Consider the following 25,559-nt stretch of genomic DNA (forward strand, 5'->3'; position numbering starts at 1 on the left):
TATTTTATTGCAATCGATACGGATACGCTATAAAGAATAATGTTTCACTTATTCAGATAATGCAAATTACTATGAGACATTTGCTCTTAATTGAATGAAAAACGTTAGTAGATGAAAAAGACAACACAATAAAAACAATGGTCATGGTTTAAATGCCCATCCTACAATCGGACAAATCTTTTCTGTAAAGTCACTCGCTAAGTATAAACAGACCAGAAACGTGCGTGCACCTGCGTTCTTACGTGCGCATGCGTACTTCTTTGTCTGCGTGCTCATTAGAATATGGTTCCAAATTTTATCCTGGAACTGGCTGGAACGCGTTGCTTGCGGGTGTCTCAATCCCCCACCCCATTCCCTCCCCCCCGGAGCCTCTGGTTGTTTTCTTCTAGCAAGGCCAGGGCTCCTTGTTTTACATTATTTCCGGGTTTAATGGCCACTGGATGAAAGTTTCTTGCCACTGCTTCCAGTGCTTTTGTGGAGAAAGCTGACTCCGGAGCTACATCGAAAAAGACTTCCTTACCAGGCGTCCTTAGGTGCAATTTGTTATCTACGGCTTACTTGACCAGGTCTCTGACAGGTGGAAAACCTTTTTGGTTACCTTACTATCTTGTGACCACGTGCACACACCGTCTCTGCCACACGCCACGAGACCGACCTAGAGAGTGCAAGAATTTCCGGAGGAGTTAAACTCAGGTTCATAGCAGAACTTCGGCCCTCTGGAAGTACCTTTTTGTGCCCCCTCTGGAATGTTTGCATTTCCAAGGAAAACCACATTGGCCTCTAAGGTCTCTAGCTTTCTTGCGCGTGGGTAGCGTAGGTCCTATGTTGTTCCACATCCATTTTGCGAGCTGTCTAGAGGTCTTGCGCCAGCCGACGTAAACACGCCTGTGAGGCCGGTCCGTGGCCTGCGGCGGGCATGTCGCGCGCAGACAGAACCTGAAGTAACGTTCTTGTCTCCAGCTTTCTTCACGTAGTTTCTTGCAAATTCTTCTGCTGTGTTCCACGGAAGAATCAATGTAACCGCATACATGGACAAGTACCAACAAGTACAAGTAGCCCAATTATTCGTTTTGCTACTACTCCTATATGCCCCTTTTCTACAGGATGGTTTTGATGCACTCGCCCTTCGTTCAACAATTGCAAGCTTTCCGTAGTACGTCACGATGTGAAGAGCAAGCGTGACCGTGGCGTTCGTTGTTTTATAAGTTTGATAGAGCGGAACTGCAGTGCGCGCGTGTATCAGGCTGTTTAAAAAATTTTTAAGACTCATGTCTCTAACGGCCATGTCTTTCACTCACACGCATCATTTTCCTCATCGGTGGATGCTGTGCGATGGTTTTCATTTCAGGGCGAAAAATCGGAAGTCTTGCTGCGCATCGTCGTGTTCACCACTACCCTTTCACTTTCACATTTGTTCCTTAAAGTCCCCTGTAGGGGATATTGCGTAAGAGGGGAGGGGGGAATAGAACGAATATTAAATGACAAGCGCTATTGCAAGGCGCATTCCGAGGCATCACATCCGATACTGTGTCTGAATTGTTTGATTGCGCTGACGAATATTTCCAATCTTGGTACAGCTGTGTTTTATCAAAAATTATCTCGTGTCTTCTTTGCAGGCACCGCAAAATGGTATGGCACGGCGCTGACGTGCTGGGGTCCCGGGACATGGAGAACTATTGCGATGCATGGCACTCGGGCGCGCCCGCCCGATATGGCCTGGCCTCCTCTCTTTTGGGATCGCAGGCGCGACTGCTTGGTAAGATACGAGATCAGCGCTGTTTCCAGTCGACTTCTACAATGCCTTTGTAAAAGTGGACGATTTCGCCTACGCCAACGCGGCTGCAATGAACACCAATATGCATAAGCTAATCAGTGTTGAAGCGCAAATTTGAGACAGGATGGTGGGAAACACGGTAAAGTGTACACGGAAAGCGCTTGTCTGCGTTACCTGTCATTCTGTTTCTTTTTGCGGCTGCACACGTATTAGACTATGGAACGCAAAGTACCACGTACAGCTACCCTTCTAAGCCATTATATGAACACGCCAGCAAATAACGGAAACTTGCGTCCGGCCCCACAAAGCTATTCATGCGCAACAAATACACGCTTCAGGCACTTTCCTCCAACCGATGTTAATTCGAGATGCTAGCACTAAAGGGCACACGATGGCTAGCAGACCGGTCAAACCCACGCGGCAAGAGTGATTAGATTTGTACATCCACTTGCTAGTCTCTAACGAAAAGATAAGTAAGCTATGACCCGTGAATTTGTTCCTACTGCCGGGAAGAACACACCTGAAATATTCTGTGCATAGACAAGGTAACAATTGATTGTTGTTGCAGCCATTATTTCAATCGTGTTGTAGAATAACCCGTGCAGAGCGAGCCCAGTCAAGCGCGACGATTTTCCCCAGAGGCAATGATGCTTCACCGGCCGCTGTCACAGTTTCTTTATTCGGGTCGCTTAATAAATCATTTTCGACATGTTTCTCTGCATGCTTGGCTCCTATCCCAGATGCGCCAAGCTCTGTTTTGATATGTTTCCGTAAATATAGCATTTGTGTTTTTCGGGACTCAGCGATAACTAGTGTGAACATGGGAACGTATCTTCCCCACTCAGACGAAGGGGAAAGCAATGCCCTAAGGAAGACAAGTGCACGCGATGAAAACAGCACGAAAACAGGACGCAGCGTAAGAAGCAGACAACGCAAGCGCTGTCTGCTTCTTACCCTCCGTCTCGTTCTCGCGCTGTTTTCGCGCAGTAACATGTACCAAGTGACCCGTCAAGATACCCTTCTGCAAGACAACTTCCTCTGTGATACGCTTGATAAATACTGGGACTTCATTTCGTTGCATCATTCCACATCGCGGCTTCATCATGAAAAAGTTTTTGTGTTAGAAATCACTGCGATATCTCAGCCTTTCTTTAGCATGCCATGTTGCCACAGGAGTGAGTTGTTCCAGAGCCACGATCGGTGCCTTTAACAGATTTTTCGCATGGTTCCCTTCGCAGGCCAGGAACGCCACTCGTGCGCCAGCAGTTTCGTAGTATTGTGCGTCGAAGTTACCAGTCAGCAACACGACCAAATGGAACAGCAGCACGGAAGGCGACGCAAGCGCCACACTGGCGGTGGCGAAGAAGGAGGCAACGGCTCGCTGTCAGTCACGTCCCACGAAAGCGGCAACTCGGAAAAGAAGCCATCACCGCTGCGGTCTACTTGGGAGGAATGGTGGAAGTCTCTGTGGCATTGAGGACATAACAAAAAGGGCCCAAAGATTACGAGCAATGATAAGGTCCCATCTTCATCCATTGGACAGGCCAGTCAGCATTAACTGTGTGTTATTTTCATTCTTTTCCATTCTGGGACTAGATAGATGAAGTTCCGGAGGTCTCACTATCATTTAACGGCGCTTCGAAACGCCAGTAACCCGTTGGGAAGAGGGCGGTAAAGGGGACGCTTCATGAATCATGCAGTTGGATAAGAAAACGCTGCGTACATAGTTCCTAAGCATCTAGTTAAGCGATCAGTTTTCTCTCGACAAAACCTCGATACTACTCGTAGTGATTGCCGGCGTAGCATTAAAGCTTCAAATTGAGGACTATACGCGAGGAATCGGCCGAGCGCTTAACGTGAAAATGGGTGGAGCAAGTGGATCCTGAATATTTATTAAGTGGACACTTGAGTAACGAAACGGATCATTTGAACGAAGTACAATTTGGCCGAAAGGAGTTGCGGTCACATTGCTGAGAAGTGAGTGCGCCGATGAACTCGCATGTTTGCAAAAGCTCGGACTTCAACGGACGCGCAAGCCTGGCGCCGTATTCGGAACCTGAGCCGCAACAATTTCGCAGACATGCAGTGCAAGCGACACATCTTTGGTGCGTTTCGTTCTCGGCAAACGAGCGAAATCAAAACATCGACTAGCAGGTGACACTTATGCCTGCTGGCCGCCCCCTGTGGTTTAATTACGCTTGACTTGCGAGCTACTAAAAACGCAACAAGTGCGACACTTTGTGACTTCATTTATGCCGCTGCGTCGCATGATAAATTCATGAAGCAGTCGCCCCAGCGGCTATTGACGTGCTAGCTGATACCTGTTTCACTCAGGGCCAGCAAACTTCAAGAACGCCAGGAACGTATAGCTGGCAAAAACGAGAATGTTTTGTTCCCGCTAATGTTTCTTAAGAGTTTCTGATATCACTGAAAACGTCAACATGCGTGTTGTGTGCGCTGTGTCTAGAGGCTGCATAATGCGGACGGTACTATGGAAATTACGTGCAATGAAATATGCGACGCGCACAGAGCCAGCGCACACTGTTGCAAGACTCCTGCGGGTATGATACATGATCTAGTCTCAACCGTACCGCGCTAGGCTATAGGCGCCACACGCTGCGAATCCTTTACCATTGTCGGAAGTGATTGCCTAACAGAAAACTGAGCAATCTCCCAGTGTCCGTGGCATGGTTTGCTGTGACATACCGGGCACGTCATCACGCAACAGGTCGCATTGAATGTGTTCTAAATATACGTTTTTTTCCGCAGAATTGGAGGAAACAGAGAAAGCAAGGGCCTATTTGCACATCTTCTCAGTTGTACGTTCTCTTTGCCTCGGTCTAGTTGGCTTCGCTGATAATGTGTCCAGAATTACGATTGGCTCAAAATGTTCTTTTACGAGCAATGATTACTTAGACACTATTTGTAAAAACTGCCGCATTTAGTTTTACTGTGCGGTCATACGCACTGCAGAAAACGGGGAGTTGTGTTGCGTATCAGCGATTCATTCTACACTGCTTTGCTACTAAAAATTACTCTTAGCCTTACTACAGCGTTCAGGCATCTTCGAGTAGCTGCAGAGTTTGGGGTGTTATTTTTCCATGTTAGGTAGACTGGTTTTGCTGGCGCTCATCTAGCTGCATCTGAGCGCTTTTGAGAAAAGTGGTTGCTGTAGACGGAATGCCCGCCTTGATTTTTGCTTGTTTCTTTCTGGAGTAAATAGACAAGCGTATTGTGCGCCACTTTCTGTGCTACGTCATTTACCAGTCTATATTTGCGAATTACATATCTACTTATTAATATGCGCTCTTTTGTTTTGATGTTACTGATTGCATGATAGCCTCGGATCTGAGTTCCTGGATTCACGCAGTTTTGGGTTCGTATCTTTCCCATTGGCTGGCTGCTTTCGATGGTGTGTCCATCATCAGCAATGGTCGCGAGCGGCTCTTGCGATCTATCATAACGCAAGAGTTTCTTGTAACTATGGGCTTTAGAGTGCTCGCAGGAAGTTCCTATATTGAAGTGAGACATTGTCCGTGAATTTTTTAAAATTTAACATATTGTACATCGCCGGCATGTGAAACCATCGACAACTCTCTCAATACAGAAAGGAGGTTTGCATGGTCGTTTCGGTAAATGGAAGTGGAATAAGGGATATTCAAAATGTGGAGCGCCATCTTTCGACAAGCCCATAAACTCGATCCGCCATCCTTTGCTGGGCACGAAAGCAAAACCAGTCGCATGTTGCAGCATTTCAAGCATAGGCGTGCGCAAGGTTCACCATTAGGTGGGAGGGGGAGAGGCAAAGTTTCGCGGCAGCCGCCCCCCCCCACCCTCCACCCCACTTATTGGTCGAGTCCAAAAAAAAAAGAAAGAAAAAGCAAGCTTCGAAAGGGATGCAAAAGTGAAAATGGAGCGATGACATGCTTCTCCCAGTGACTTTCGTCTCCGGCTTTCCGAGGACAACGGTTGGAAGCAAACAGTTCTTGGAATGCAACATCAGGGCCCCTCGGTCGCCATGATCGTCAAAAACCTTCATGGCCATAACCCCGCGCTTTAAACGAGGACGGGACAGGTCCGACTGAGAAAAGGTGTGGGCAAGACTTGACGTGCCCAGTGTTGCCGGAGTGAAAAGCACTATGAATATCCCCTATTACCCACAGTCGAAGTAATTGGGACTTACTGTGCAGTGCAGTATTACAATTTCATGAGACATAACTGCCTATAATGGAGAAGTGTCGAGTCTTATTGACGTCCATTCACTGTCGCAGGTAGCATCGCATATGCATCCAGTAGGTTACAGGTCGAAATTTTTGTAACGTCAGCGTTTTTCTTGTGGTTTGCCTTTCGGTGCAGTTCGTATATTTCATTCGTCTCGCTCCGTTAGTGCGAACATGAATAGCGGCGTCCATGGCCCATTCACAATTCGCTAATATCGCCACCACACGGGTGTGTAATTTGTGTCCGGCTGGTGGTTCGTATATGGACAGATTAAAACTGGGTGTCTTTTTTCTCGATTGTTCAATGTCATTGAACCAAGTTCATTAGTGGATAGGCAAGCACTGTTCGTGTTCTCAAAAGGTGATGTGTGCATGCAGCCATTTCTCCCTATTCGCTTCATATCTTCCTTTTATTTCACCATACGACGGGAGGGCTCCGCTTCTAGAGTACTGTAAGCGCACTTCGTTGCTTGGGAAATCATTGAAACGTTTCTTGCGTTATTCCTTAGGCCTCAGGTGTTGTTTCACCTCACCTGTAAAGGTCTAGACTGCACAACGTTCCCTTGTTCTGCTTCATCTGAAAATAGCCATCTGTGAAATACCCGTAGCAACTGAGACAGATTGTGCACGTCGCGTGTGTGTGTGTGTGTGTCTGTGCGTGCGTGTATGCATGTGTGTATGCGTGCGTGCTCGCTATGGGATGTCAATATTTTGCGCCAGAATGCCAGACGAAGGGACTTGTGCGTGCCACTTCGACGTATTCTGGTTAAGGTGCTCTTCGTGATATGATAACGATCATCTCGCAAGATTGAAAACGCGTCGGATCTAGTCTTTGATACCTTTGCAGATTTCCAGCCACTGTCATTTTGTTCACCATCAGCCCTTTATCAGTGTGTTAATAATATCAGTTAGAGCAAAAATTAAGCGGTCGCGAGTACCAGCTGTCATAGGTTGAGTGAAATGAGTGCCACCGACCTGATGTTTATAAATGCTTGTCACGAATATCTCAAACTTCTGACTTTCTTTTCAAATAGCTAAAATTATCGCTCAATAAAAAAACACCAATTGTTTTTGTTACTATTTTGAACTTTTTTCTCGAAGTAACTACATAAAGGTTTTACGACCACGTTTTCATCGAATATTTGTTGCCACGATTCCAACAACAAAGCATACATTACAAAAAAACGTTCAGATAAATCGCAACTTTGATTCGTGCATTGATATGCGAAATTAAACGTAAAACATGTTCCTTCCTTCGCACGTTTTAATTGTGGCTGGCATGTACGATCGTACTTCCTATTAAAATTTCAGGCGTTAGTTGAGCGCATATATTCGACATCTGGCACGTATGCCAACACCGAGAAATATCAGAAAAACGCTTTTAGAGAGGAATATTGTGGTACCAGGTTTGAAAAAAGATCATATGCTAAAGATTTTCATTCAGTGGTGTAAGTGGAAGCAGCATGACCGTGTGAATATCGGGCTTAAAAACAATACATATTGCAGCAAAAATGTAAGCGTGTAATTTGAGGACAATATTGTCATTAAAATTGACGCTTTCATCGTTTATAAAATGTGTGACAAGAGCGACTGAAGTACTAGTGTGCAAGTTATTGCATAGTCAACATTTTGGTGCATTTTAATCCCCGAAAACCGAAGCTAGTGCATGTGTTGGGAAAAAGTGCTGTGATGTGGCGGGGGCTTGCGCACCTTGTGAGCAAGGACTGAGAAGCAAAGTCATCAAACCTATTTTATTATTGATTATGAAGTGCTTTAAGAAATGCTCGTTTTTAAGCATCGCCCACCATTGTATGTTTCTCACGCCAACAGCTCTTATGAATGAACGGCACCAGAATGGTGTATGTCAGATTTCTGTATTCATTTCATTACTCATACCTTAAGGGTCCCAGAGTGACATTATTACGTGAACGGGCAAAAAAAAGAGCAGCCGTTCACAGTTAGCACGATGAATGATGGCTATTTACGGCTGTTTTAAACTAGATGAAATTTGTTATCCTGGTGATGGTGGGAAGGTCATTCAAGTCTTGTGCCGTATATAGCGAAAAAAAAAAAAAAAACTTCTGGAAGGCTTTTAAACGGGTACGTTCGGGATATACGGCTTTAGAACGGCAATGGCTCGATGTCCGATGGGCAGGCCTGATGAATGCATTGTCTGGTGGCAAGGAATGAGAAAAATAACGACAGAGACGCGGACGGTAATTTTTAATACGAGCGACAAAAGGGGGTAAGCTAAGCTTTTTCACCAGACATAGTGATGTTACTCGAGTAATTGGAGCTAATGAATTTGTATTCAAACATATTACTAAGATTAACTTGGTGAGATGAAAAATAACATTAGCCTAGTCAGTTTTAGATCTTAGAAGCATTTTATAAGCTATTAGTTTAGTAGAGGTAAGAACCTAGGCTTAGTTGATAGCCCAGGACTCGATTACGAAGATAACCCAGCACTAGATTAGCAGATTTATTAACGTTGATATTTTCCGGCAATTTTAAATCACACCTTGGTACTTAAGAATGTTAGTAGCTCATACAGGGTAAATATATAGGATGTAAGCAATGGCTGTGTAATCATCACGTCGGTGAATAGAGATTAAAAATGTCGTGTTAACATTGAGGGTTATTAACCAGTTGTCACATCACTCCTGTAGTTTAGTAAGATCCCTTTTCAAGACTAAAGAACGGAATGAGTTAGGTACTGGGTGGTATCGGACGCATTGAAGAGCAAAATTTTTAATGTTAAGACAAATGTTGAGTGGCAGGTCGTTAATATAAATTGATAAGAGTAGAGGGCGCGGTACAGTATTCTGAGTATCGCCGGAGTGCACACGAGAGAGGGGAGACTTGCAGCAGCAACAAACTGCCGACGATCAGTTAGAAATTCGCGAATCCAGTCGATGAGAGTTGTATCGAAGTTAAGGCATGAAAGCTTGAGCAGCAAGTCACCATGAGAAACTTTATCGAAAGCCTTATCGAGAAAATAAGAACAGCGCATCAGAGGTGATATGATTATAAAAGTGCGAGTGAATTTCATGGAGGAAGAGGGCTTGTTGGGCTTCACAAAAGTAGCCGAGACGAAAACCATGGGGATTAGGAGAGAAAAGAAATGTTTCGAGACAAAAAATGGGCTGCATCCTATTACTTTGCAGCATACACTGTTCATTTATATGAAATGATAATTGTTTGGCGATGACCGATTACATTTCTTGAATACAGGAACAGGCCTTCCACTACATCAGTCTTCTGGAATTGAACCTGTATTTCGCGATTGCTGAAATATGACTGTCGTTTCGTATTTGGTGTTTCAGCGTTTATACTACCGTCAGTTGCAGCTGACCACGACTTTTTCAGTTTTTCAGTGATGTTAACAATACCGCTTGGGCTAAAGCTACTACAGGGCACTAATGATTTCGCGTAAGACGGGAAAGATTCAGAGTAGCTTCGCGGGCGAAAACAGAGCAATATTTGGTACTTTAGCAAGATCATATTACGGTATAGAGCAGCCATTAGTGTCACGTAATGAAATGTTTTCTGACTTAACAGGTTTAATACTTTTCCAGAATCGTTTGGCCTTGTTCCGCAGCATAGATAGTAGCGTAGTATTGTAAAAGTAATTCTTGGCTTGCGTAATTAATGTTATTTATTTTTTAGCGGCAGTATAATATTTCGCCCATGCAGAGTTAGAGCGCTTCGAGGATCTAAGTAACCTCGTTTTCTTATTGTTAGGCTTCTTTAATTTAGCATTAAATCACGGAGACTGTGCTCACTATTTAACGCTAATAGTGGGGGGCATATATTACTATGACTCGTAGCGTCTTATTTTTTAACGGCGTCCAGTTTGTTTCAATGAAGCCTAGCTGATGATGGATTGCGAATTCATCGCAAAAAGAGCTAGTTCTTCTGCCATAGGAGCGTAGTCGCGTTTGATGTCAGCGTTTTTCTGGTTTTCTTGGTTCTCAGTATATCACTGAACCTGTTACCGTTAATCACAGATTCATCTCTCAGGGGCGAAAGATGCGTTAATAAGGAGAAAATGTCGGCGCCTGTACTTATGATTAGGTCAGGAATGTTGGCAAAATGAGTCAAGATGGGCATTGGCTCTCTAATAAGTTGTAATAGACTAAACGTAAGACATATAGTTCAGAAATAACTCATTGTGGATGTTATTTCTTGATAGCATGGCTGCGCGGGCAGTCCAGTCAATCAAAGAAAATATAAAATCACCGAAAAAGATGATGGCCAGCCAGCATTCATGAAAAAGCTGATTGAAGGAGCTGTCACTGTTAAGGGACTGATGACATACGCCTATAAGTATAAACAGGAAAAAAGCATTATACAGCATAACCTTAAAGCGTTTCGATTAGACATTCAGTGGACACCGCCACGCGAGCTGTAAGGTCGATCTTTAAAAAGCATACCGAAGTTAGGAAATGCCGGGAATAACACGGAGTCAAGGATGGACGAATTAAGCTATGTTTCGTTTAAGAAAACTACGTTCATAGTTAATTTTGCAAAACGAAACGGGGTCCGAAAACATGGACATGTTGACGACGGGCGGTGCGCAAACCTAAAACTAGTTTATTGGCACGTTGCGACGTGTCACATAGATGTCAACAATCATATGGGAGGAGAGAATGGGACAGGCGAAAAGTACATATAAAATTAATGATCTAAAATAACATAAACAACAGCTGGCGCCTTGGGCAGGTTAGTGTGGATCGTGTTCTAGCAAATTGATCGCTGCATGAGTTAGCTGTAGTGAGGGCGTGCTTATGCATTGGTCTTTTGCTGCTGGGATGAATAAGGCTTCTTATCTCCCCGGTATCTTTGTCACTGCCGCGTGTAAGCAACGCGATGTCACGAAAGATCGGTGTGCATGAGCATCGTTTTCAGTGTGACGCAAGATCAACCGCATCTTCAATTGTTGGCGCGCATACCTGTGTTTGCGAAGACGTTCGTTGGTCCATACCAAGCGCAACAATAACCATGCACAGCCGCCAACTCGCCCACTTCATACCTCTCTTAAAACTACGTTACATGACGATGAGGAAATGAGGTTACCGAGCAAGTCACGTTAGTTACTTTGCTACAGATATTAGTGTACAGGAACGACAGAGCTAAACGGTGTGGACTAACTAATATATCTTCGTGTTTTATCTGGCGCTAGGTTTTTCGTTCGACGACCTCGTGTGCAGAGATATAACAGTTTTAGATAACAGTTTTCTTGCTACAGAGAAAACAATCACATCGGAGCTTAAAATGCAGTTTAGGAGACTTACCAAATTGCACTAGGGGTTTGCATGCGTGTTTGGGGCGAGAACTTTTCATTGACACTGTAGTCCATGCCATTACATTTCTTCCCGCGGCGGTCGCATTTTCGATGAACGCCGAAATGCTAGAGGCCCGCGTACTTAGATTTATGTGCACGTTAAAAAGCCTAAGGTGGTAAAAAAATTCCCAGAAACTTCCAATCCGACGTCCCTTGCAATCTTATAATGATTTTGGCACGTAAAGCCACAGAAAGCAGATTTCTTGCTTTGAGAAAGAACATTTTGTTTTTCTTTGAAGTGGTTGAATTTAACAATTGTAGGCCTACTTCTGTCTTGTTTATTGGATCCCAGCCTGCGCGCACGCTCAGTAGAATTGGGGCACCGAGGCAACTTTTGGAGAGATCAAGGATTAGTTTTTGACTTTCTTGCCTGAATTCTTTGTCAGCATCGTTTATAATAATGCTACATAATTCGACGGGGTGTATTTCCAGTGTCATCCATTCGTACAGATCGACAGCAATGAAACTCCTCTTCTACATTCATTAGAGGCCAACTGAAGGTTTTGCATCGCGGATTTTAAAGTGCTGAACGATAGGCAGTCTGATTCAATTTTTTTCTAGTCTTGTTTTTAATTCATTTAAAGATATTTCATGATAAGAAACTGTCAGTCGGATTCATTTAGGTTCGTTAAGTATCGCTGTCTGCTCATATTGTAACTCTTTCATTACACTGACAAGCTCGCGAGTGGCAGAATCAGAAAGAGGGCCAGGATTTGCTTCAGTATCACCGGCTAGCAGCAACAACTTAAACAATGTGCAGGTACAGTCATACAATACTTGCCGCAGCCAACGTGGGCATGACATGATTACTCGTTTTTTTTTAGCAAACATGTAGTGGCAGTTGGTTATCTGCTCTTCAAAGATGAAAAGCCAGCTAAGTCGAGCCTTAGCTTTCGTGCCGCTAAGCCAATTACAGGGCGACCCGCTACGCAGGGGCGTCTTATAGTGACTTACTGTCATCATCAATGACGTGAAAGTTCTTGCCTGATGATGTTGCGGAGCCCATTACTTCCTAACATATGTTTATGAAACAAAAGCGTTGTTTGTTTTTGTGCTCACCTTATGAACTTAATAATAATTGCTCGGTTTTTACGTCCCACTTATTGTTAAAGCTCAGAAATAGGTTGAAAGTATGGATATTGGTAAGAAGCCTGTTGTGTAATGGTGGTCGCGACTGTAGTACAGTAATCACGGTAAAAAAAAAAACAGTAGAGTAGATGTCATTTTTTCAACATGGACTAATGCGTATTAATTTTAGGATTAATTTAATCTCAATGCGTTTGGTTAACTCTACACGGTAGCGCGGATAAATTTCGCTCTGTAAAAATTCTGGTGGTCAAAATATCACTTGATTCCTAGAACTGTCGCTGCATGAAGGGAATGTCCCGTGAATTACTTCGTAGCGGTCTAATAGAGAAAGAAAAACAACTAAAATAACGCCTTATCATAAAATTTAATCACACAGCCGTCGTCAATGCAATAGCAACTTTTTATTTCGCGTATAGCTGAGATTTGACAAAGGAACAACATATCGTTTAGAACACACGCCGTATCTCTACAGGACAGCTTAACTGTGTTATTTAGTATAGCAGCAGTTCTTGACGTTAAGACCAGTACATATCAACGGCAAACCTCAACACATGTTGGGAGTAACGCCTTCGGAACCGTCCTATTGTAGTTTTTGCACAGAAAACTGTTTGTATGTATAAAAAGTGACACATCCTGAGCTGCGCTCTCTCGGCTTTTGTTGATTCAGGTAGCCTGTATTTGTAGTATTCGAGTAAACAGCTATCAAAATATATGTGTTAAAGTGAACACTGTATACCAATAAAATTTGAGCTCAATATCGCACAACACTCTGTTGCTTATAAAGCATTGGTAAGCGGAGCTTCTTACAGTGCGTGAGATTCTGCAAGCAAATGAGTGTGATGTGCTCTTTCCTCTTTTTCTGTACTCGCAATGCGTGTGAATACAGATAGTTCTCGCAGATAGTTCAAGATGACAATCCTCGCTGGAAGCACAGAAAAGGCGTAGACGTTTGAAAAGAAACAAAATTGTTTCTCGAACAAAACTTTCATAGAGTATTCCATAGAAGTCTTGATCAGCAAATCGCAGCTTAGTTCATTATTTGGAGAGCTGCTAAACGATCAACAACTAGATTCTTGCATTACCTAGTTGAAATAGTCACGAACTAAAGAAACGGATTTTTTTTTGTTATACTGGCTTGTACTAATCAAAACTTGCTCATTCAGACTGCATCCATCAAGCAGAACAAGCGATGTTTGTCTGGCCCAAGGCCCGTCACTATCACGTCATCAAACCTGACCGCGTCCGTGCAGCTCTGCGGAAAATCGTCTGTATGCGTCGCGCGCATTTTTATCAAACACTTTACGGTTGGCACATATATGGACACATATTCTGCGAATTGCCAAATGAAGCAGCGTCCTTGTTTGCATCTGGACCGTGTACATGTTGTCGCCGATAACGCGTACTTAAATTTTTTTTTTGATGAATCAGTGGTGTTGCCGTTGCGGGCGAAATATTTCATCTCATTCGACATCATGACAAAGTTACAGCAAAAATGCTTTAATTGAAACAAGACAAGTTTTTCTTTCATGCATTAACAATGTTGCACTATGTATCAGCTTATTCTGTGAGTAGTAAAGTCTGTAAATGTGTTTATGATCAAGTGGATTACTTAGCCAACTGAAAATTCGCTACTGAGAGCCAATTACGTGATGTATTGCATATGGGGAGCATTTAATGAAATATATCTCACAAATGAGCTGTTAGCCGACTTAGTAGATGAGATTGCAGTATGGACCATATCAAAAGTACTATGCCGGTCATTTTGTCGCAAAATTGTCCGCATATGAGATCGAAAAAAAATATCTCCATAGAATATGTCCTTTTGTACATTCGAATGTCGTTTCATGCGATGATTGCTGAAGAGTATAGATAATATGATAGGCGTAATATGCACCATTTTAATAGGTGTTTAGGCCAATAGTATTGCTTCTTTTTTGAAGACACATTCGTGTTGACTGCTATGTTCAAAACAGCCCTATAAAGTATAACTCCAAAGCAAAAGCAACTGTAGCTGGATAAAACAGAAACGTGTGTTTATTTTGTTAAGCGAGAAATTGCGACCATGAAAGGGTTTTAGAACTTTCATCTTCTATTAACTTTCATAAAATCATCTGTAGCGGTAATCTCATTTTTAACAAATATGAATTGATGAATAATGTAAGTATTTAGAATTAAGAAAAAGAGCTAATACAGTGACGATGAACGAAAACAGAAAATGCACGTACGAAGGATGACACGCCTGTTATGATTCGTGGGAACATTTTACATCGTGTCTTAGGCCACCTCAGAGTAACGGTAATTTCTTGTCGGTGCCAACGATTATAATCTCCTTTAATATATAAAAGTCAGACCGTTCCCAGAAACGCACGAGCTAGAAATACAGCCATAATTTTGTTGCCAATGTTGATCAACTGCGCTTTTATACGAAAGAGGGGAAATTTTAAGGGCTCGTTTTCCTTTGTTAGACACAACATTAATTAGAACTGACAGACAGGAAAGCCAAGGAAAGTATATGGGATGTTATTTGTAGCAATTATGATGTAAATGTGAAAAAAGTAAAGTGGACGATAAGATAATTTGCCGCTGGCAGGGACCGAACCTGCGACCATCGAATAACGCGTCCAATGCTCTACCAACTGAGCTACAGTGGCGGTCATCCCACCATGCACTTTATGGGGTATATATGTGCATTTAAACCTGGGAGTGCTAGTCAGCGCCGCTAATAGCCATGACGGCGAGCGTGAAACGCTCTTTTTCTGCCTGTTGGCTTTCTTGTCTGTTGGTTCTAACTAATACTTTTATAAGCAGGAATACATCCATGCAGCTCCACTCATATATTTATGATTTACAATCTCACTGATAGCATAGTTTAACGAAAACTTTAAAGGGGCCCTGCAACACCTTTCTTAGTTATATTGGAATAGTCTCATTATTGACGTATGACTCTTCACGAGTCATATGCCGCAAAAATTTTTCGAATCCCTCAAGTCTAAGTGGTGTTACCAAATTATAGAGATCACGTTCCGCAGCTTTCTCCCTCAACTCAACGTAGCGAGCTTGCAGAAAGCTGCGCGCGGCGTGCAGGGAGGGAGGGAGGGAAGGAGGGCAGAGGTGCGAGGAGGCGACGTCAGCGCCGGCGGCATTTTTTTTCTCTCTGGCGTCTCGGCGCAACCACGTGGTCTGTGGCGCCACTTCCGATCGGCTCGCGCGGTCATCGTCGAGCTGGTCGAGCGGCGGAGACCATCGCACAGTGTATCGCGCGTGCTTGAAAACTGCGAGTCGGTTTGGTAATGTTGGGTGTGCACCTCTAACTGCCGTAGTGTTTTCATCGCTCTGCCAACCATGGATGCAAACTTGCGTGCGCGTTTGGAACGAATGACAGCTGAGATGGGTTTCGACCCACACTCCGATACACCGCCTCGTCGCACTGCTCGCGCTTGAATCGTATTCAACGCGGCAAAGCTGCGTGCACCCTTCTCCCAGTGGCGGTACTTCGATGCTGTTTGCTCTTCGAATGCGGGCGCACAGCGAGTGCGGGCTGACAACAAAGAACTAAAGACTAGAAGAAAGGATCGTGGGGCATCGGGCCGGCGCGGACCCATCCCCCGGCTGTCTGCAGCTACCGTGAAAATGCAAGTCTGCTTGGTTGCTGTGTCGCGGTTTCTCGGGAACCTGAGACTACGGGGAGGATACGCCGAGGTACGGCTAGATGACATACTGAACAGACAGCGAACGGCGGAGCCGATCGCACTGTGTATCGCGCGTGCTTGAAAACTGCGCGTCGGTTTGGTAATGTTGGGTGTGCACCTCGAACGCCGTAGTGTTTTCATCGCTTTGCCAACCATGGAAGCAAACCTGCGCGCTCGTTTGGAACGAATGACAGCTGATATCGGTTTCGGCCCATACTCCGATACACCGCCTCGTAAAACGGCACTGGCAGACGACCCCGAAGCGCCGCCATTACCGGACGCCAGCACTGTTATCGGAGACATGCTGCACGGCTGCCTCGGTCGGTCGTGAGAACGTGCCGACGATGCAGTTCCCAGCTGACGAGGCAACACTCGAACGGCTGCCACTCTCAACGGCAACCGGCGATGGTCAAAAGCACAGAAATATTCACGTTTTCGGCACTGCGCATGGCGAAGAAAACGGAACCACGCAACTACGAGCAGACGAGCTGTCGGTGAGACCGGAAGTGCTAATATTAATGTTTGTTCGGTGTTTTTAACGCGATAACAGAATTTAAACATACATATTATCTACTTATTGAACTCAAAATTAACAACGAAAGTAATAATGAGGGTGTTATCGTGATTATAACATCAGCCAATGGTGGAACTGCCGACAATCGCGTCATATTTTGCGGACTAATACATCACTTGTCGAGAGAAGAGGGAGCGATTTTCAGCTGACTTTGAGAATTTATTGTAAATTCCAGGCCGTGCGCACCGCTATAATATTTGGCTCGCGTGTTCTCGGGAGCCTCGACTACCGATCGGCAGCGCTTTTTGAGCATGCTCGAAAAGTGTTGCAGGGCCCCTTTAACGCAAACTGAGAACGTGGAAAAAAAGAGAGAAGACAGGATAGAGTGCCAGACTTTCAACTAGTTTCTTTTCCGCAAATTACCAAAGTGTTTATATAATAAGAAATAGGCATGCAGAGAGGGCGTAGCCCATGCAAACTATCGCACAGCACTATCTAAAAATAATCATTGACTCTTGCACAGAGAGACCGAAGGAATACTGATGCAGCCATCCTCCTTCTTCTGTATGTCACACGCTTCAAGCACCTCACGTGCTAATGTTTTCCTGCTCCTTCCTCTCAGAGGCGTTTCTACAAGCAGTGGTGCGCAGCCGCACGAAGCACAATGGAACGACAGGTGGGAACCCACCTCATTCTCGATCGATAATACATGGTCCCTAATACATACCTGATCCTGTCTTCTCTCGTTTTTCCCTCGTTCTCAGTTCGCGCCAAAAATCTTTCGTTGAGGCATGCAACAACTCACGCAACAGTACACTCTGACATCATAGTATAGGTATTAAGGACCTTAATGACATGAAACATATTTTGTGAAGCGAAAAGTTTCGCCGTTAGCTACACTTTCTCTAAGCTCAATGACTATGATGATAACGCATATAGCATGAAGAGCAAAGAACATTTCGAGAGAGCGACGCAGCGGCAACTCAGTGCTTGCCCTGGTCTATAGACGAATTTACGTAAGATGGGCGCCGCCACCTTCGGCTGTTGAGCGAGTGTTTTGTATACCGCGACGTTTATTAATAAAGTCATGAAACGTCGAATGCACCAACCCAACGGTTTTCATGCGTATGCGTCTACCGTAGCACTGTTCGTTTAGTTAAGGATACAAAATGGCAATATTAACAGCCCAATATGGTAGCACCGAAGCCCATCCGTAAAATAGTCTATAGTTCGTGGTCATAAATGGTTGCCGCGTGGGCTCATAACACATGTTTAATTAGCACAATTGTTACGGTATCGCTTCTGACCGCAGACATTGCTGAGAAAACAAACTGAAATCGGTGTAAGTGCTGGTAGTCAAAATTCATGAAACAGAAATTCATGTATCCAAAGGGTTTAATTATTCGGGTAAAAGCCTTGGGTGCCTCATGAAACACGAAACGTGAGCGTCGGCGTCAACACGAGTGATGTAAGAAATCATCATCACGTGATGGCGTCCTCCTATGACGTCATCGTGGCGTCGCAGATCGTCGGAATGTGACGTCATCATAACGTTATTGTGACGTCACGTAACGTGACGTACACATGATCACGTCATCACATGGCATCGTCGCTTGGTCTTGATGGTCTATCCCTGAGGCACGTGAGGTGCAGAAATTTGCAATGCCTCCGATCCCGGAGGCAGTGCAAAACCACGCTACGTGCAGAAAGCTTTCGGGGGCGGGGATCTCAATACAATCGACTGAGTAGAAAAGAAGGTGGCTCAGGAGATTGCATAAGGAAGCCTGCATGTTTTTCATTTTCATTTATAGAATACAATTGCTGACTAAATCTTTTTTAAGCGTATTGCACAATTTATTGATTATGCTATGTCTTGAAAACAGCACATCACAGCGTGGCTTTGTCAGTTTTGCATATCCCAAAATGCAGCTGAGAATAAGCCAGTATTAATCGAGAAGATCACTGAGCATGTAAAACCATTAAACAAATGACGAAGGCTGGCTCAGGAACAGAGTGCGCAACTTTGCTATTTGCACGCCTTCATGATGAAAAATTTTACAGTACGTGCACACACACGTGACCGTTTCTGGCTAGAATAACTACAGTATTGATAAATTGACAATGTTAGCCTTCCAGGAAGCAAGGACGTCCTGCGCGAAAACCCGTGGAAGCCGACCGATGCACTCATCTTTATACAACCGTTTCCTGCTTTTTGAGAAGTGTTTTAAATCAATGAACTCTGTACAACGTTTTGTACATTAGCTGTGCTTCTTGAAAAAGGTATACAGCAGAAAGTGGTACGGGGAGCATGGGTTTTTACACTTTTCTGCGTGTTCCTAAGCATTACTCACTACACTAACCTTGAAGTAGCCTATACGAGCATCGTCAAAGCCTGTGTGCGTTTTGTGTGTCTTGAGCTGAGGGGTAGTTGTATGGAGTGGCCTGTTTGTAAGCCACAGTCAACATTTCTCGGCTACGCACTGTCGCTTTGCTTTCTTATCCCAAATATGTGCCAAATAAGGTCAATGCTGTTTTGTTTTCTTCAGTAGCAGGTGGTTGCTTTGTGGTGTACACATCCGTCTGCGACAATCAGGGAGATAAAGACGGAACACTGATGAGGGAAAAAACTTTTTGATTGCTGATTTTTAGCAACCATGCGAATTCCTGGCATACCAAACAAATTACCTTGAAGTAGCCTTTGACGTATTAAATTATAAAACTATGTTCGGGTTACAACAGGTAAACATTTTATTTGTGCGAGTTGTTTTATACTTGGTTAAAACACTACATTGACCAAGACGAGAACAAAAAAAAAGAAAAAAAACGCAGTAAGGTATCAGCGACGTTTACTGAAAAGTGAGTCGTTAGTGCGCCAGATATGCTTTTGCGGTTTGCCAACCATCTATCACTGCGGTAAGCGTTTAAAATGTTTTATCCGCTGAACCAGTGTTGATTACACAATCTGCGCACACACTATTTCCAATTACCGGCTACGCGCAGTTAGGACAGGTAAAGTGCAGTAAATTGAACGAGAAAGGTAACGCTCGTCTAAGATAGACTTATGCTGGGAACAGATTTTCTTTTTCCTTTGTGCTTTTGCTGCATGTGTTAGACTGTCTTGGCAATCACCACTACAGCCATGACCGCACCTTGAATGAACAAAATAAGAATAACATCTGAAATTACACATTGCTTGGATTTTATGTGCAGTAGTTTCTTCTTTTTGCCTTCATTTTTTTTCTTGTTACAGCCGGCGCAGACACTTTCTCAACAAGTTTCTTCTGCTTCAACCCATGTAATCTTTGTATTTCCATGGTGGCGCTGCATATAGTATGCCATGGAAGCTCTAAAACATCGTTAGACAAGCACGCTTCGCGGTGGGTTGAGTGATATTTATCGACGTGGATGTGAAATATGGGGGCGAGTTTTGTGAGGTGTACCCGAAACAGTTGCTTATAATGCGAGGCGCGACTGGCCGAGAACGTTTACTTGGTGTGTGCATGTGCGTATCTGTGTCCGTGCTCTGTTTGGTTTCAACGTTTCTGTTTTTTGAGTGTGATAGTAGGTCACTGTAGTAGTCAGTAACGGCAGCACGTAAAGCAATATTGATCCTGTAGTCGTTTGCGATGTCGATGTCTGTATTCGTGCTTTACTGTGGAATAAACACGTTTTATGCGAAACGTCTTTATCAAGCTTCCTTGCGTCGTTTGCTTGAAGGTGTGCCACGCTTAGTGTGCAGCGACAGAGTAAAAAGTTCATGAACTCTTTCCATATCGGGGAAATGGGGAGAGACGTAGCGTGGAGTGTCTGACCTCTGCTTTTCTTTCTTTCTTTCTTTCTTTCTTTCTTTCTTTCTTTCTTTCTTTCTTTCTTTCTTTCTTTCTTTCTTTCTTTCTTTCTTTCTTTCTTTCTTTCTTTCTTTCTTTCTTTCTTTCTTTCTTTCTTTTTCTTTCTTTCTTTCTTTCTTTCTTTCTTTCTTTCGTTCTGTCTTCCTTTCTTTCTTTCTTTCATTCTTTCTTTCTTTCTTTCTTTCTTTCTTTCTTTCTTTCTTTCTTTCTTTCTTTCTTTCTTTCTTTCTCATTGCGCAATACTCCCTCCTAACGTAAGAGTTCAGTTTTATTATAGGGAGCGGCCGTCCCCGGAAGGCTGTTTTCGGGCTGAATCGGCGTCGTCTCCCACGTTCTTTCCAGCGTTCATCACCCTGTTGAACGGCCCAACAAAAAGACCATCACACGATCATGGAAGCGCGGGATACGAATTCCATTTTCTCGAAGTCAAATTTTCCTGAAATGTGCAGTTCCTGATATCGACCTTACACGTTGTCCAGCAGATCGCTTTTAGTCAGCCAACATGAATTATTTTCGAGGGAACACTCATGGCTAGTGTATTGCTTGCAAATTGTTTTTTTTTATCGTCGGTACAACGCATTCTTATGCTTCAGACACTTCACAATGGGTAAGGATGGGTGCGTGGTGAAGGCACTGGCTTTCAGACCGGCCCGGGTTCAAACCCAGCCCGGGAAAGAAAATTCATTTAGTTTTATTTATTATTTCTTCCGTGCCCGCCAGCTGTGGCTGAGGACGGTTTCTTGGAACACCACCATCACCAGCTTCGAAGGTCAGCCAATACAAGTTTGGCTTAAAATCATTTTTGCAGGTGCTAAACTCTCGTAACAAATGAAGCCGAAAGCCTGGCTGCATTCTTGTAAGTCATACGAGCAGCAACGAGCAAGTACATTTGTTTCGCATTAAATAGACCCTTTGAACGCCTCATGCACTTTCGTATTTGTCAAAGGCGTGCAGACTTTTGCTCGCCTTTGAGTGTTTCTGACTCCACAAGTCTCGATCTCTTTGCCTTCAGTATCATTTTCGTGTACAATAATCAGCACGAACCCCTTCTTCATTGGCGTATTCGCGCGGCCGCTCGCGATCTGCAGGGCTTGGATGCTCCATCGCTCGTCTCCATGCTGTCGACTGCGCTGCCGCGAAGCTGCTCCTAGTGTGACGTCAAGTGCCGTGCGCACGCACCCAGTTTTCTGCGCATTTGTGTCTGTTACATTGCAGAGTAGTTGGCCGTCGTAACTCTCCTGGGGCGCCTACTGGAGTTGCGAAGTACCCACTACGCGCCTGTAAGGCACATAGGTGCACCTACGTAGTTACACATTTTAATAATTGTTGGAATTTCACGTCCCAAAGCCGCGATACGATTATGAGAGACGCCGTGGTGGAGGGCTCCAGAAATTTCGACTACCTGGGGTTCTTTAACGTGCACCTAAATCTAAGCACACGGGCCTCTATCATTTCGCCTCCATGCAAGTGCGGCAGCCGCGGCCGGGATTCGATCCCGCTACCTGCGGAGGAGCAGTGAAGCACCATAATCGTCAGACCACTGCGGCGGTTTGACGGCGGGTGGCGGGTTTGTTAATACTGTGGCTGATAATGAATCGCAGATCCTATGCTTTCCTTTATCTTCGCTCTCGTCCATGTGTTGGCTGCACCGACCAAAAGATGAATCATAGGGCAGCCCTTTGGCATGGGTTGGCAGCTTTCAACCACCCAGAACGTTACGCAACTCACATGGTGCGACGCCTGGTCCAATTCCACGCTTCTGACACGCAAAATTGCGACTGTTAAAGTGACTGCTTGCCCAGCATGATGACAGCATAGGGTTTCCCAGGTGAAAATGTGCAACTGGGAATCCAACTGGTTTCAACTGGTATTAACTGGGATCAAAATGGTCCAGTTGCAGTCCAACTGGCCCCAGTTGGAAACCAATGGGTCCCAGTTGATTCCAGTTTGCAACTGGTTCCAGTTAGCAGCTGGTCCCCGTTACAACTCAACTGGTCCCAGTTGATTCCAGTTGCAACTGGTTTCCAGTTTAGCAGCTGTCCCAGTTACAACTCAACTGGTCCCAGTTGATTCCAGTTGCAACTGTTTCCAATTAGCAGCTGTCCACTTACAACTTAACTGGCCACCAATGGGAACCATGACCAGTTGAACGGAAGCAGCTGGTCCCAAGTTGGAAACCCTAACCAGTTATATTGGGAAGGCAAGGTGGTACCAATTGTGCGCTGCCTGGACGGGGTGATGTTTTTTTACCGAAAATAAATAATGAAAATAGGTGTTTTTTCCTCGAATAGTCAGGCCTTCACCAAGTGCCCCCCCCCCCCAAAAAAAAAGAATTCCTGGCTACGGGCCTGATATCCAGGCCCCAAATAAAAAGTGATTCCGCTTCATTAACCGCGGTTGAACAGAGCACTCGATCGGCTTCTCATGTTGAAACGAAGATCATGATCGAGCGAGGGTGACGAGACACACGTGGCGCAACGAAAGGGTATTTTAGCGCCGCTTTACCGTTCGGAAAAACTTTACCGTCGTGGTTGGCACGTAGCTTTTCTAATCATGCCACTTTGATAATCTAATCACGTTAACGTACGCTGTCAGCAACTCGCGCGGCTATAATGTTGTAGAAAAACTGCGTGTCGACCACGATAGTACAGTGTCTCCGTACCTGCCCTGCGGTAAACAGGCACTGGTAAAGCACACTAAAGAAAAATGTGGAAACGCACGATGCTTGCGAATGAATCGACAACACAGCAGCGCTTAAATAGCGAAGGTATTGTTAAACACAATAGAATAATAACATAGAAACCGCCATGAGACCGCAACCGGCATAGAAACAGCCGATTGACCAAAAAAGTGAACCGGTGCGCGGCGTGGCGCCAGAGATGCTGCGTCTTAATTGTTATGAACTTTTTTTTTTCACGTTCCTTGCTTCTACAGAATGTCCTAACCTTAAAAAGAAGCTTTGAATAATATTTAAATTTTACAGCAATTTATGCTAAGCAAGACAAGTAGCGCTATAAAAATACAGGAGAAAATAACGTGGTGCAAACCAGGTGTAAACGTCGTGCGTCCGGCGCGCCATCCGCGCTCGCCCGATACGAAGACAAGCCGAGCTTGCGGCCAAGCCAACCAAGCTAAGCCAAAAAGTTAACTCGGCGCACGCTTTGTGTAATCTCGACACGTAAGCCTGCTTACACGGTGTTTGCTTTAGTGTATTTCCGCGACGAGAACGTGAAGGTTATGTTCAACGTGCACCATAAGAACTCAGCCACAAATGTCTTGGATTATGACTCTACAAAGTGGCACCAAGAATAATGGCAAGACGAGCAACAAGCTTACGTCAAGGCCCATGTGCTCCGATTGTTCGGTGAGTTGAGTGCATGGTATTTACTCTTATTTAGTCTTTGTTTGATATTGCCCTTATTTTTTGTATTAAAAACGTGGGACGAAGCAGAAAGATCGGGAAAACAAGTCCCTCGTCCTCCGTCTCTGGTATCTGATGACAGCGAGACCAGCGACGCTTCAGTTCAGACGCTTTAATGGAGGTTGAATTATTGCGCACATATATTGTTGCAGTTTGTTGTTGTGTTTGTCTCTATGCTCAAAGAAACATAAGCGTAGATCAGGGCTGAAGGACCGGTGCCCTGCTCGTACGTACGTGAGTGTAGTTGAAGTCTCGCAAACCCTTTGTGTACTTTATGCTCAGCGTGTATGTTGAGCCAAAAACGCGTTTATCACCTCTTAATAAAACGCTCTAGTCGATGCGGTGTGTGCGTTGGCGTGCGCACCAATCGGCTTATCAAACTTGTTCGACATAACATCACAATAACGATATAATTCGTTACAAAATGTGCGTAACATATGTTCATTGGTGCGGTTTATTAATGCTGTTGGCTTAATTGCATAAGCATGTAACGTGCAGCACGTGTTTTAGCCAACTCCTTGCAGCCTGACTGCTGTGTTGGGCTTGCAACGATATGGAATCTAGGCTGCCTTGACTACAGTCTGTTATATCTTTCTGACTGCCTCATCATGAATCTATCATAGCTTAATTTAATTACTTCATGCCATCTTTAAGTTGACATTTAGTGGCATGCTCTATGCATAATAGTCACCACCATCCCGAAAAAGATAACCATACAGATTGTAAGTGATTATTGAAGTAGTTTCCATTAATTCAGTGTTAACCACACAATGTATAAGCTTGGGCGAGTTTGCAGTTCATGCTTGGGTGAATCTCAAAGAACACAGGACGCAAGCATGTAAACAGGATAAGGCACCACTCATTTTTTTTCTTTTGCCAACTCTTCTAATTTGCTTCCTCGATTGCCGCAAAATTTTGCAGATATGCTGTGTTCTTTTACGCAATAAGCCACAGTTGGGTGTGTAATATTTCACTCACCCTTCCGCAACATTGTGAACATGTGCGGTGAATCACAGGTCTAGATAATTTTTCACTGTACCCCCAACTTTGTACACATTGCTATCAAAGTTAAAGTTCAATAAAGAAGTGTTAAAGTTTTTCTGATTTCATGGCTCTGTTTATTTTCAGAATTTTGGAGGCATTTCCTCGAGTGCCGCTGTGGCTGCCCAGAAGAAAGTGACACAAGACATAGTTGCCTTGGCAAAATGGTCGCTGACATCATGAAGGGCCAGCATAAGCATTTGTAGTTTTGATTATGAAAATATATTTGAACGTATGCCTCATTCATGCACTGTGATTATCATTGCATGGGCGCTGCTATATTGCAGGCCTTCTGCATGACGACGGGACACCCATGAAACACTTACTCAAGGCTAATTCTAATGGGGCAAAAAAGGACAATAGGACAAGCGGGCAAAAAACAATGACAAGCTGGGACCAGCTGCAGTGGGGAAACAACTGGGACCAGCTGCAGTGGGGAAGCAACTGGGACCAGTTGCAGTGGGGACCCAACTGGGATCAGCTGGGACCAGTTGCAGTGGGGACCCAACTGGTCCCCGCTGGGAATTGTTCCATAAACCATTTGAACTGGGACCAGATGGGACCAGTTGCATTCCCAGTTGCAAATTTTCACCTGGGTTTTTGCCAAGCAGATTAA

General features: G+C 44.3%; 1 protein-coding gene across 1 annotated transcript in view; it reads left to right on the forward strand.

Annotated features, from left to right (window-relative positions):
- LOC119392275 (collagen alpha-1(XVIII) chain) overlaps positions 1 to 25,559 on the forward strand; it is a 503,217-nt gene that overhangs the window by 269,293 nt on the left and 208,365 nt on the right. The window contains exons 28-29 of the mRNA XM_037659675.2: positions 1,617 to 1,756; positions 3,013 to 3,334. Of these exons, the coding sequence (XP_037515603.1) occupies positions 1,617 to 1,756; positions 3,013 to 3,251 (379 nt within the window). The 3' untranslated portion in view covers positions 3,252 to 3,334. The remainder of the gene's footprint in view (positions 1 to 1,616; positions 1,757 to 3,012; positions 3,335 to 25,559) is intronic.

Source organism: Rhipicephalus sanguineus, chromosome 1 (genome assembly GCF_013339695.2).
Source record: "Rhipicephalus sanguineus isolate Rsan-2018 chromosome 1, BIME_Rsan_1.4, whole genome shotgun sequence".
Taxonomy (NCBI): Eukaryota; Metazoa; Arthropoda; class Arachnida; order Ixodida; family Ixodidae; genus Rhipicephalus; species Rhipicephalus sanguineus.